Below are 14,093 nucleotides of genomic sequence, written 5' to 3'. Positions count from 1 at the left end.
TTAGTATAAGAATATGGACGTTTATTTATTGTGTATTTGAGTATTATAGCCAGTGTTAATAATTCTTAACTTCTGATTTAAATTCTTATACACTATCTAATGTATTTTCAACGGGAAACTTTTTTATTAAGCATAAATTGTAACAGAAAACTAATATTATAATTATTAAAGCTAGGGTATATTTTTAAATGAGGGTTTATTTAATATTTTGTAAAATTGTATATTATAATTGTATATAATGTATATTTTGTATGAGTATTATATAAATAATCCCCAGAAACAGAAGCGATACGATATTACTTTATTAAAAAACTTAATTGACTTCAAAAAGTCAGTATGTTTCAAGCGCTCAAAAATAGACGCTCATTCTTAAGACTCCCATTCTTAAGCCAGTCTTGAATGAAACGAAACAAAAGTAATTAGAAATACCCATTTATTAATATTTTCCATTTTCACTGGCAACTTTATGTTCTATATTTTTTTCAAATCACTTTAGTTTCTTCTCATTCACGTCTGACAAGTCTTGAGAATGGGCTCCTATTTCCGAGTGCTTGAAACGTGCCGACTTTTATTTCCGTCTGCATATGTCAATGAAGATTTTTTAATCAAGGCTTACTGATATTTATCATTTATTTTATTGTTATTTAATATTCATTTATTGTTTACTTTAATATTAGATTTAGTTTATTTTCTCGGTGTTATGCTTTTCTCAATAAATGCATCTCTATAATTCCATCCTTATCCTAATTATATAAAATAAATACATAATCTATCGAAGTAATATCAGATTATATGTTTTGAATTTTAAAAGTAAAATGAGTTGAAAAGTGATTACGGGTAAATTGCTAACGACTTCTTCATTTATCTATCTGAGATGCTATATTTCGTAGCGAAACGAGCATTTACAAATCGCACAGAAATTAGTTCAATTTAATTTAATTGTCTGCCAAATCGCTTCAAAACACCCAAAATTCAGAAAAATTGGCTTCAGCATGATAAAAGTCTCTCAAAATTGTGTGCGCTCTTTGTACCATAGGAATTCAATACAAAAGGAGACAAAAGAAGTTTTCTTTTCGCATAAAATGAAAAAAAAATTGATATAAATAGAAGCATTTTTTCATTTCTAAATTATTTATGATGCATATTAAGCATAATTACTTGTTGCAAATTCTAGAGGAGTGAAATTAATGATAAAAAGTGCCCCAAAATTATTATGTGTTATTTTGAACTCTTAAACTGTCTAGTTCTGAAACAGCGAAATTTCAAATTCGAATTCGAATGCCAAACCAATAAAAATTACTTCTCTTAACTATTCAAAATACCAAAATTACAGTTGCACTATTGTTTCTAACACAGTTTAAATTAGTTTAATGAATTATATACTGTATTACTTTCATGCGAGTCTTTGAATAATAGGATGTATTTGAATATGCAATTTTATTTTGATAACAGAAACTTGCATTTTTAATTTTTCTTGAGCTATTGTGTTTAAAATTGGTTTCAAGTCTATTATTTTCCATAACAATGAAAATATATATAAAATAACTGTTGCTAATTTTTATTTTGTTACTAGAAATGACTTTGCAATTAGACGTTCGTCTTAAGAGTTATAATCAGTGTTTTTAACGCATTAAAATTTATACTTTTAGTTAAGCCTTGAGTTTTTTTTAACTCAAGGCTAATGATAATGTCAAGGCATTGTTATAATGTTTTCTCAAAAAATAAAGGTCAACTTATTCTACTAACAACAGTATTTCCTTAGGTGAAATAAACCTCGGTGGTGTCCGGTATTTTACTTCGTTTTTAATTTAATTTTATTCTACAGCAAGAAAACTTAGCTAAAAAATTGTGTAGGTAATTATAGATTCATTCGCAGAAATTTATAAGAAAATAATAATATCTGCTATTGTTTTGCCTATAAAGATTATTCGTATAATAAACTCCATTAACGTTTAAACACACTACAAAAAATTCCGGATTAAATTATGGAACCTGCACTAAATTAAAATACCGGCACACGGGGTGCCAATACTTTTTACCGTAAAATTCTCTTTTACCAGAACATGTTACGGAATAAAAAATCTGATGTACCGTAATTTTTACAGTAATAATTATCTTAAAATCACAGATTCACTTTAATTAAGTAAATATTTCTGTAAAAATTGCAGTATAATATTTTTATGGGTAAAATGGATTTTACGGATGAGGCACCCAGATTGCCGGTAGTTTATACCGTAATTTGATCTGGATTTTTTTTACAGTGTACTGCCGCAATTTAAATAAAGGAATATCGATTTCTTACCTGTAACAGTCTAACATCCAATAAAGTAAATAAATATTTAAATATTAAATTTTTTAAATTTTTAATCTTTGTTACAATTGTAAGTAAATCTAATTTATTACATTGGTTGCTTGCCCATATTAAATCTATAGTTCAAGTTGAACTTTTATGTAAGAATTCGTCAGATATTTTTATAAAGCGTGAAATGCAAAAAAATGGTAACATTAGCCCTGGTGTATCAGTAAATAATACTAAAAATTAAGTCAAAAACTGTATATGAGCAATTCTACAAATAAACACCAATTAGGCGGCAAAAAAATGGGGGGGCATGCTATTTCTACATGAATTTTCTTCTTTTTTTCACCCTAAAAAAGCAAGAAAAAATCGTGAAGAACATGAAATATTTTCTTTGTGACATACTTTAAATGACAAAATATCAATTTTAACTGAGCCATTTATTCAGATAAAACGATTTTTACATAAATATAATATTATTATAATGTCTCTCTAAAATGTATTTATAGAGATTTCATACTATAAGATTATATTTTAGTATAAAAAACAAATAAAAGAAATTTAATCAAAGTTCGTAAATTGAAAATATCGGGAAAAATTTAAAATTGGCATTTTGTCATTCAAAGTATGTCACAAAGAAAAAATTTCATGTTCACGATTTTTTCTTGCTTTTTTAGGGTACAAAAGAGAAGAAAATTTATGTAGAAATAGCGTGCCCCCTCCACCAAAAAAATATTTTTTTGGCGTTTATTTGTAGAATTGCTCATATCAACTTAAAAGAGGTCTTGGGGAGTATTATCTTTTCTTTGAAATAATAATTCAAAGAAATTTAGTTTAATCATTGTTTACCATTTCTATTCATGCAGAAATAAAGCTACCGCTTTAACAGAAATAAAGCTTAATAAGAAATAACACGTTTCTTGCCTTGCTCTCACATTACAACTAACTCCCTAATTTGTACACAACAAGGCTTCTAACTTTCCGTGTTACCCCCCAAATCTTCCCTACGTGATGGAACTCCCTAAGTAAAAACCGGAATCTTTATGAAAAAAATGAAATGAACCTGATAAAGAGTAAAGGAGAAGAATTCTGATAAAACTCTTCCAAATAATGGTAACCGATGGTGTCAGCGATATCTAAAGAATAACAAAATATATATTTTTCGATTCGAAAGGCTTTTATCAACATCTTTTCACTCCAGCTTTTAGCTCGCTCTTGCCGACTTCTGATTATCCCGTTCTAGAGGCGACCCTAAAGGTTGTTTTCTCCTTTTCTGGAAGGATAGTACATAGTAAAATATTCCGATATATCGGAAAATGCTTGTGGAACATTCGTCTTGGGCTTTCTAGGAGAGAGAATATGACTGACCGAGTATATCCAAGGATTATATATCTATACCCAACCACACATCCATACACATGCGTGCAATTTTATATTTTGCTTTTTATTTCTTGCCGTTGACACGCCTATGCATCATAAAGTCTGTTAGTTATTTCGTTAGAGGGAAAAAATGGCGCAAAGCGGGTATTTGTTATTCTGTTATACTTAAGATATGTCTTTCTCCTTTCTAAAAGCATCAATGAAGCGCTGTGTTAGTGGCAGGTTTGAAAATGACGTATGGTAGGACATAAAAGTATGAGCCATTTCTTGCGCTGTTTAATATTACAGTCGGTGAAGTAGTGGTTAATATGATGGAGAGAGATTAAAAAGAGTTACTTTTATTTTAGTACCTACTTTTTGGTATCATAAATGATATCATTGAATCTTTTATGTCGTAAAATTCTGCGTTTATTTAGACCCGTGCAAACTTTAATTCAATGTAATTAATATTCTGTTTTTAACAGTTTCTGTTATGAATTATATTTTATCAACTTTCCATAATAAATGTATTCTCTTTTTGTTTGAATTTTATATATGGATTAATATTTATGTGTTGAACTATGTTTACTTTAAGTCTAGATAACTAAATTTAAATCAGTGCTTCTAAAACTAATCATTCTACTCATAGACTGCACATTAAAAAAATTTTTGTGTTTCCTTTATTTATATCGTACAAAGTAGTGGTAAAAATTCTTTTAAATTTTTAATGAGATAAAATTTGAAGTTTGCAATCTTTAAAGAGGTTGAAAGTGTTAAGGTAAGTCAGTCAGTTAGATCAATATTTAGTTAATTAGTAACCTATATGAACTCGCGATTCAGCGCGCTCTATATTGTTACCCTTGAACGCGAACCAAGACTACCGGAGTATACGTTTTTCTATAAAATACGATTGATAAGAATTGCTTTTTGAGTTGTTAAGCACTTTTTGGATTCTAAAAATAACTTGCAAATAATATTAATTAAATACCATATACTTGAAATTTGAAATTTTAACTAAATTTATAAAATTATAGTGACACTCTTCCTGAATAACCAATGTTTATATGCACACTGAATAAAACTATACAAATTGAAGTTAATGCTTACATGTAAAATTTAATCACCTCATTCATGTTTTTCTAAGGGAATCAAGGGAGAAAAATTGCAGGATTATATATGATTGACATAAAGGGGACCTTCAATGAACCTACTGTGGTTTTCTAAAAGTTTCTAAAAATGGTGAATGGTTTGCTTAATGATAATGATCCCTTGCACGTGTTTGAAGATTAAGAATATTTTGTTTTCATGTATAAAAGACTGGTGTTGTAGCAAAATTATATAAATTTTGTTCTTATTCTATATTTTGTTCATATCATACTAATTTTGTTAATATCTCTTGCCTTTTTTTGTATGGTCCAACAGAGATTGATAAAATAAAACTGATACAATCGTAAAAATGCAGAATATGTTGCTTCATTTTTATAATTTGTTTTTCTTTCGCAGGCTCTGATGCAAAGCTGACCAGCTGTTCACTGTATAAATGGGGTTGCTTCGGCGAAACCCCTCTGCAACATCCTCCTCATTGACCCTTCCCATCACATGTTTGGTGCTTCTTATATCTGTCTTGTACACTCGAATAAAGGTTGTGAAAAGTGAGCAGACGCTGGATTTTACCAAAACAGAATACAATGCAACGGTACTTGAAAATGCAGTAGGCAAAACCTATGTTATCCCTACAGAGAAGATGGGTATCTTTATATCTGACCCATCGCTTCTTGTTAGATATAAAATAGTCTCTGGAGATCCGGCCAAGATGTTTAAAGCGGAGTCAAGAACTGTTGGAGATTTCTGTTTTTTATCTTTGAGGACAAGAACAGAAGAACAGGCTATATTAAATAGAGAATATCAAGATTACTATGCCATTGGTGTTAGAGCTATGGTAACTTCGTTATATAGAAGATCTGTAAAGTTAAAGGCCCATACAACAGTTCATGTTCACATCTTGGATACAAATGATCTCAATCCATTCTTTGACAAGTCCGAATATCACACGACCGTCCCCGAGGACTATCCGCTACACAAAAATCTTCTTAGAGTAACAGCCACAGATCCAGATGTTGGAGTCAATGGTGATATATACTACAGCTTAAAGGAACCATCTCTTCAATTTGCTATCCACCCTACTGGAGGATTTTTGACATTAACTCGCCCTCTTGACTATCAGGTTGAATCTTTGCATAAATTTACGGTAGTAGCTGAAGACCGAGGTCCTAAATTTCGAGTTGCTGGCACAATGTCGTTTTTGAGTACCGCTACAGTGCAAATTAAAGTAACACCTGTAAATCTTCATGCACCCGAGATTCAGGTAAAACAGTTACCTGCCATTCTAGAACATAGCGATCCTGATATATATGCTATTGTTCGAGTGATTGATCCTGATAAAGGAATTCATGGCGAAATTGATGGTTTGGGAATTGTTAAAGGTGATCCCGATGGTTATTTTAAAGTTTTAACAGGAAAGAAACCTCATGAATTTGAAATTGGAGTTGCTGATCCAAATCGTGAGTTAGCTGCTGGCAGTTATTCTTTAGTGTTGCAGGCAACAGACCGAGGAACTCCTCCTAAATCAACAACAAAAACAGTAAGTACATTTCTCTTTCACAACTATTTACCTTATAGTCCAATCAGTTAAAATTTAAGTATACTTATCATTCTAAAAAATAAAGTTTAGGTATGTACTAAGCATTTTTAATAAATAATATTAATATTATGCCAATTTATATTTACTTTAATTAGACACTAATCTAATATAAGAAAAATAATTCAAAATTTCTGCTAAATTATTATTCCTCCAAATTGCTTACACCTGTTCTTAAAAATAATTTTTTTTCTCATAAAATTATTGAGAATTGCAAAAGCCTTAACTAATTTAAAAAATACATAATGCATTTTAAAATTTTCGAAAATAGTATTTAAAAAATTATGCTATATTCAAAAGTAATGTAAGTTTTTTAAAGGTTAATTTTAAAATTCCTTCAAAATACGTAATAAAAACTGACTTTTTATTGGTTTAATTCCATATTTTTAATAGTAGTTTTAATAAATAAAAATGGAATGATTATAAACATATTTTAGAAGAATACAGTAAAAGTTTTCTAATCCTTTCAATACAATATTCTTATTTATATATTTTAAAGCAGTTACATTAATGTGACAAAATCTTCTATATACTAGTTTTATGTTTTTCTCATGTCTAGCTGCCGCTAGACAGTGAGGGGATTAGTCCCACACATGTTTTTCTTACATATTATATAATGAAGTTCATTTGCTTGATTATCAGGTAGCCCATGCAAAATATATTATTTTTCTACTCTGGATACTGTTAATAATAATAACCATTTTTAAACTTTTCCAAACTATCTGCAATATCCATATTAGCTCCACCTGCAAGATTTCATCTCATGCTTGGTGCAAAAAATGCATTTTTAAAGTAATTTTGACATATGCTATATACTTTAACATGGAAAACAACGTTCTCAAAGCCAAGAATTTCAAGTTTTGTATTTTTATCTCCAATCAATACATATCCCTTTCAAAAATGTAAGGTGTTTTTGAGGTTGTTTTGAGGTGTCGAGGTTGATTTGAGGATTATTTGAAGTTGATTTTCGAAACAACCTTAAAGGATAAACTCCTAAGGTGTATAATCAATGCTTATGAAGTTGTTAAGGTTGCTTAACACTTGAAATTGAAATCTACTTTAAAGCAACAAGCAACCAACTTAGAGAGGTTATTTTTGAGATGTACAGGCTATTTTTTCTACACTTAGAGCAAATAAGTATATTTGAGGTGTAAATAATTTCAGGTGTATTTTTTTACATCTGTCAACCTCAGAAGCATCTTATTTATTTGTGAGGAATGTCAATGTCACAGGCTTGTAATTCGAAAATTAGTTCCTTTCTGTACAAAAATTAGAAACTCACTAACCATTTTTTTAATTCCATTTCTTCCGTGAGTTCGCAATAATAAAACCTCAAAATTATTATCTTCAAAAAGTAAAAAACAACGTATTTTTTAAAATGAATTTTCTTATTTTATTCAATCATTCCTAAATTATTGTTAAACAATTTTAGGTTCATCTCAAAATATCTGAAGCAACTTTCCCCGTTCCAAAATTCAGCCAATCTGACTACGACGTCGAAATTGAAGAAGTTTCGCCCATCGGTTTTCCACTAGTTAGATTAGTAGCTACTGTTGAGAAAGGCAAGAATCCATTGTTTTACACCATTGAAATTGGCAACGATGAAGGCATGTTTGCTGTTGACCAGAAAACAGGTGTTCTGCGAACATCCAAAGTTCTAGATAGAGAGAGAAGAGCCTACTATTCCCTGACTGTTAGTGCAGTGGACAGTGGCCGCAGGAGTGGTTCTCACCTTCGTAAAGGCACTGCTATTGTAAATATTAGAATATTAGACAATAATGACAATGATCCAATGTTCAATACTTCGTCGATGGTCGTCGTATTTGATGAGAATCGTTCCCAAAACAGTGTTGTTTGTACAGTGCATGCTACAGATGCTGATGCAGGAGACAATGGTTATGTTACGTACAGCTTAGCTAATTTGCATCCCGTTCCATTCAATATCGATCACTTTACTGGAGAGGTTAGTGAATATGATTATAGCATAATATTTTATAGATAAGTATATTAATATATTAGTGAATTCTGTAGATAAGTGTACTAATTGTATAGCAATTTATTTAATCATATTATCATATAATCAGGAGTTTTGTAAAAGTTGCATCAAAAGTTAATAATTGATATTAGTAAGCCTTCCTAAAAAGTAATAGTATTTTAAAAATATGTATTCGTTCTTTAAACATTACATAGAAATGGTTTATTATTTAATAATAATGAAAAGATCACTAATTTTTTAATATATTAATTAAACACAATTCAGTAGTTAAAGATGATTCTTTAACTGAATTGAGACAAGTATTTTACAGCCATGTAAGTTTTTTTCTAATTTATATTAAATTATCATTAATTAAAAAATACGGGAAAATATATTTCAAGTTTAGATTTCAATTTCTTTACTCCTTTTAAATTTAAAATTTCTTTTATTTTTAAACTTCAAAATTTCTTTTTATTTTTACAAGCACTTCCTTATTATTTTTCCTACCATTTTGTGTATTGTTAATGCAGATCAGCTATGTTTATGAATTATTCGTTAATCTTATTAACTCATTATTAGCCAAATGCAGTGTGTTTTGTAAAAGCCGCCCTTAATATCTAAGTACCTTTAGAATCCTTACCAGAAGTAAAAAGCAAAAAGTATACACATTGGGAATCTCTAATTATTATTTCAGCGAAGAAAGAAAAACGTTATTGTTGCCCGATAAATCAAACTTAAAGAAGATAGTTGTACAGAATATCAAAACTTGTTTGATTGCTAATTGAAAGTTGAAGTTAATCATTTTTCAACTCTTCTCTGCTTCCCCCCTTAATCAAATGAGTATTCGCAAAACCACTCGCTCAACTGCCATCCGATGACCCAGGAGCCTCGATAAACCTAGGCAAAGTTGCCAAAATGATTCCGTCTGATTCCTATATATATCGCGTTTTCTTTTCACTTTATATTAATGTGCAACCCCCCCCCCAATGTGTATTAGGCTTTTTCTTCTACATGTTTCCTTTTCTTCTCATTTTATATTAATTTGAACCCCCCCCCCTAGTGTGTATTATGCTTTTTCTTCTATATGTTTCGTTTTCTTCTCACTTTATATTAATTTGCGACCCCCCCTAGTGTGTATTATGCTTTTTCTTCTATATGTTTCGTTTTCTTCTCACTTTATATTAATTTGCGACCCCCCTAGTGTGTATTATGCTTTTTCTTCTATATGTTTCGTTTTCTTCTCACTTTATATTAATTTGCGACCCCCCCTAGTGTGTATTATGCTTTTTCTTCTATATGTTTCGTTTTCTTCTCACTTTATATTAATTTGCGACCCCCCCTAGTGTGTATTATGCTTTTTCTTCTATATGTTTCGTTTTCTTCTCACTTTATATTAATTTGCAGCCCCCCCCCTTGTGTGTATTATGCTTTTTCTTCTATATGTTTCGTTTTCTTCTCACTTTATATTAATTTGCAGCCCCCCCCTTGTGTGTATTATGCTTTTTCTTCTATATGTTTCGTTTTCTTCTCACTTTATATTAATTTGCGACCCCCCCCCCCAAACATGTATTATGCTTTTCTTCAATTTGATAAGAATTATAGGCAGTTTTTACAGAACTCCTTATATTAAATAATGTGTTCTTTTTACCATATTATTTTATTATCTCGTCTAACTTACGTCCACAAATTTTCCACTTAGGTTCTGGAGGCATTATATATTCTCGTACTTCCTCTCAGAGAGTTATAAATTCTGTTTTCTAAATATATTTAAGTTACGTTTGATTTTGTTCGCTTACCGTAGGGGCTTTTCGAATTTTTTTTTTCTCCAAAATTTTACTACCATGTTATACAAGCGTCAGTCAATCTTCCAAAATGTACTCCCTTAGGGTGATTCCACCCTTCCTACAAATATGTTTCATTTCGGGACGTACTTTATGGTAAGAAAGAGTTGACATTTGTGAACCGCATCCACAGAAACTAAATAGTTACAAATGTGTTTTTCCCTTGCAGAATAACATTTTATACTCAAAGAGGTTAGGAAGTAAAAGTTGTATGTAATACTGTATGGAATTTTTAAAAACGGCAATGTTCATATTTGAAGGAAATGTAAATAACCGGACTTCGTTTTTATTGGTGATAGTATTTTAAAGCAATTTTCATATTTTATTTTTTAAGTAATTGTGCTTAAGATTTTCGTTTAGATTAACGTTTCTGATCCGTAAATTATGAGAGTATAACAATTCTTCATTTTTCTGAAACTACTTTTAATGCTCTCATTTCTTAATTTTATTTTACTGATATTGTTATACATTATATATATATATATAGCATAATAAATAAATACAAAAAACACGAAGTAAAAAAAAAAACAATAAGTTTTATTTTTTGCGCATAAGCTGCAAGTAAATAGAACTCATAAAATAAGTTCAAAATGTAGAGAAAATAATGGAAAAATTACAGAACAATGAAAGGGGAAAAAATAAAAGAAAAATAATAAGAAGAAAAAACAAGAAACCGGAAAAAAAATGACGAAAATTTCAAAAAATCAGGAAATTTTTTCCGAATTTTTTAAAATTTTTGTCCTTTTCTTTTAGGATTTTTTTCCGGTTTCTTGTTATTTTAATAACAAATGTGGCCCTTTTAGAACTATTTCTGCATTTGTTTTGTATTAGTGAACTTAATTTACTCTTGCTTAAAATTTATTTTAACTTTATTAAAATATACCGGCTCTAATTGAAACTTTAAAAAATATTATCAGCTAATGTAAAGTTTTGATGAAATAAATCAATATATTTAAGAAGAACGTTTAACCTTTGACGCAGATGGGACACCGGTGTGCCTTGCATATATTTTTTTCTGAAGATCTAATTATAAGCAAAATTAAATATATATATTTTTAATTATAAAAAAACAGTCTAATAATTGCTAAAAAAATCTGTTAGATAATCGTAATTATATTTGTTCTAAAATATAAATTCCAAAACGGTAATTTAAATTTTTTTCCCATTCATATTCAAACATTTATAAATAATTAATTTTGTTAATAAATGAAATTTCAATGATTAATAACTATTTCTCTTAGACATAACTGGAAATTTGACAAATGATTGTTTGCAAGATTTTACCTTTAACGCAGAAAAACACACCACCAGTGTTCCAGGCTGTATTTCATAACCATAAATAATTAAACTGCTAAATATAATATTTTTCACTTATTTTGCACTAAATTAATGCAAAATAATGGAAAAAGTATGAAAAAATATGTTTAATAAAATTTCCGTGTCAAAGGCTTAAGCTCGTGCCTCTCTCGTTTGAAGAAAATTTCAATCGAAGCTCGTAAAAATTGTTTTAAGTAAAAAATTGTATAAATTATTGCAGTGCGTTTGCTTTCTTTTTTAAAAAAGTTTTAAATTATACATAAAAATTATATATTTTTACAGATCAGAACAACAGAAGTATTGGACTATGAAACGATGCGAAGAGATTATTTATTAAGAGTCAGAGCTTCCGACTGGGGTTCGCCTTACAGACGACAAGCAGAAATGACAGTCCAAGTCAAATTGCAAGATATTAATGATCATAGACCCCTTTTTGAACGAGTGGATTGTGTTGGTCAGGTTTTAGATAGTGTTCCTCTTGATACTCCTATTATTACTCTCTCAGCTCTCGATTTTGATGCTGGAAGTACAGTGAGATACTTAATGGTTCCTGTTGATGACGATCCTTGTTTTGGATTGAATGAAGACAAGGGTTAGTTCGTTTTTATTCTGTATTATAATCAATATAATATAAGGGTTGTGAATAAATGTGATAGAGATACAGTAACGAGAGCAGCTTTACCATTAAGGGTTATAAAGAAAAGTAGAAGGTGTGAATTATAATTATAAATGTAAGAAGGATGCAAACAGGCCAGAATAACATGATATAGTACGATATTTAATGGCAGAAAGTACTTGCAACATTCTTTAATTCTTGCGAAACGAAGTGCTGCATTAGTGTGGTTTTTCGAATCTTTTTCTGCAAAAAAATAAATAAATAAAAACCACAGCATAAGCGCCTTACGTTTGAAGCAAAGCTATAATTTTAAACTATACATGCTATTTTGCCGTGGAGAATTATCTGGGCTTTAGAATGGGCAAGTAACTTAAATAATTTAAAAGTTATTAAAACTTTTTTGGAAAATCGCCAATTTGGCGACATTTTTCTACGTGGATAAAAATTATCAAAATCAATGCTTTGTTCTTTTTTTTTGTTGCAAATTTTTATGAGTTCAGATGAGGCAGCACCGTAGTAAGTTTTTAAATATTAAAAAAATTAGACCACAAACACTTTTACATTTTCTCAAAACTCTAGCTTTTCTCCATATTTACGTTTTGCTCAATTTTCAAAATAAACATAAAGGGTGCTAACTAAAGATAGGCTAAACTTGACGGTACAGGCATGAGTAACTGCTACAAACTCACTTCAGTTATGAAAACAGCATATTATTCTCAAAAACAGCTTCCTTTCATGAGACTAAAGAGCTTTTAAAAAACAGCCTTTAAGTTCGAGTGAGTCGTAAATATTCAATTGCCTCTAATCATTTCATCAAGAGCAGCAGTGTTATCGTTACGCTTGGTTGCCATGAGTCTTGGGAGATCCGATATTGATATACGCCCTTAACGAAAACTTAAAATCCATTCGTTTTATAGTGTTTTCGCCCAAAACGGAAACATTTGGCGATAAATGCCTACAACACGTTAACCTTCTACAGCTAAAAATTGCACTCCTGCGCATTATTCTGCTTTGAATGCATCAATATTTAGACGGCATAGTCAGACTCATATTTTTGAAGGATGGTGTTCCTACAATACTTCCTAGAAGATGGAAGGTCTAAACACGGGTTACCATAAACGAGAAACTTGAACTTTTAGTTCTTCAAACGTAATAACATCTTTCGTATTAACCCTCCACTACGCAGCTTAGTAGCTCGAACGTAGTGTCATCATTCCCTTTTTTTCCCCCAGTGCGCAGTTTATGTTAGTTACGTCGGACTACTAAATTGACGCATGCTGAGAACTTCTCTCTTGCAGGTGCTGTTGGGATCGATCTCTATTGTATATCTGACGCTGTCACATATCTCCAATTTCTTAACGAACTAGAGTTTCTTAAGAAATATTTAAGTCAAGAAATAATTATTGATTTTAAAGTACAGAAGCTAACTGATTTAGAAATATTGAACCAAAGTACACCCATTAAAGTTACATGTCATAGAACAAGTTCGCTGTTTTAAATTAAAATATATGCACTTAATATTTATAATATTTATGTATGCACTTAAATATTTATAAACGTATGGGGCATTTCTATTCAAAAATATAAATATTTACTTATATTTTTAATATTTTTTCATTTTAATTGCGTATGGTTAACTTTATAATAAAAAAATAATAGAAACATTCAATTAATGGAATTATTTAAGTATGCATCTTTATAGCTATATGATCCAATTAGGACTATAATCAAAACTTAGTGATGCTTGGAATACGTTTTTGTTTGTATTTGTATACGTATTTAAACTTCATATTCAATGAATTTTAAGCATATATTCCGTTGAATATTTTTCACTTATATTGGATAAAAATGAAATAAGAATATATGCACTTAAATATTTATAAACCTATGCATTTCTGTTGAAAAATAAAAAATATATGCTTATATTTTTTATTTTTCATTTTAATTGCTTACTTTTTAACTATATAATAAAAAAATTAATCAAAACAAAA

General features: G+C 29.7%; 1 protein-coding gene across 7 annotated transcripts in view; it reads left to right on the top strand.

The window, feature by feature from the left end:
* The window catches only part of LOC107448983 (FAT atypical cadherin kugelei), a 653,420-nt gene that overhangs the window by 260,784 nt on the left and 378,543 nt on the right, over positions 1-14,093 (top strand). For all 7 annotated transcript variants that reach the window (XM_071187808.2, XM_043040631.3, XM_043040626.3 and 4 more), the window contains 3 exons: positions 5,159-6,296; positions 7,786-8,316; positions 11,769-12,078. In XM_071187808.2, coding sequence (XP_071043909.2) covers positions 5,196-6,296; positions 7,786-8,316; positions 11,769-12,078 — 1,942 coding nt within the window. In that variant the 5' untranslated portion in view covers positions 5,159-5,195. The remainder of the gene's footprint in view (positions 1-5,158; positions 6,297-7,785; positions 8,317-11,768; positions 12,079-14,093) is intronic.

The sequence above is a fragment of the Parasteatoda tepidariorum genome, chromosome 11, assembly GCF_982258835.1.
Source record: "Parasteatoda tepidariorum strain Cologne lab strain chromosome 11, Ptep-v5.0, whole genome shotgun sequence".
NCBI classification, from domain to species: Eukaryota; Metazoa; Arthropoda; class Arachnida; order Araneae; family Theridiidae; genus Parasteatoda; species Parasteatoda tepidariorum.
Note: the sequence above shows the minus strand (reverse complement) of the source record. Positions and strands in the feature narration are given on the sequence as shown.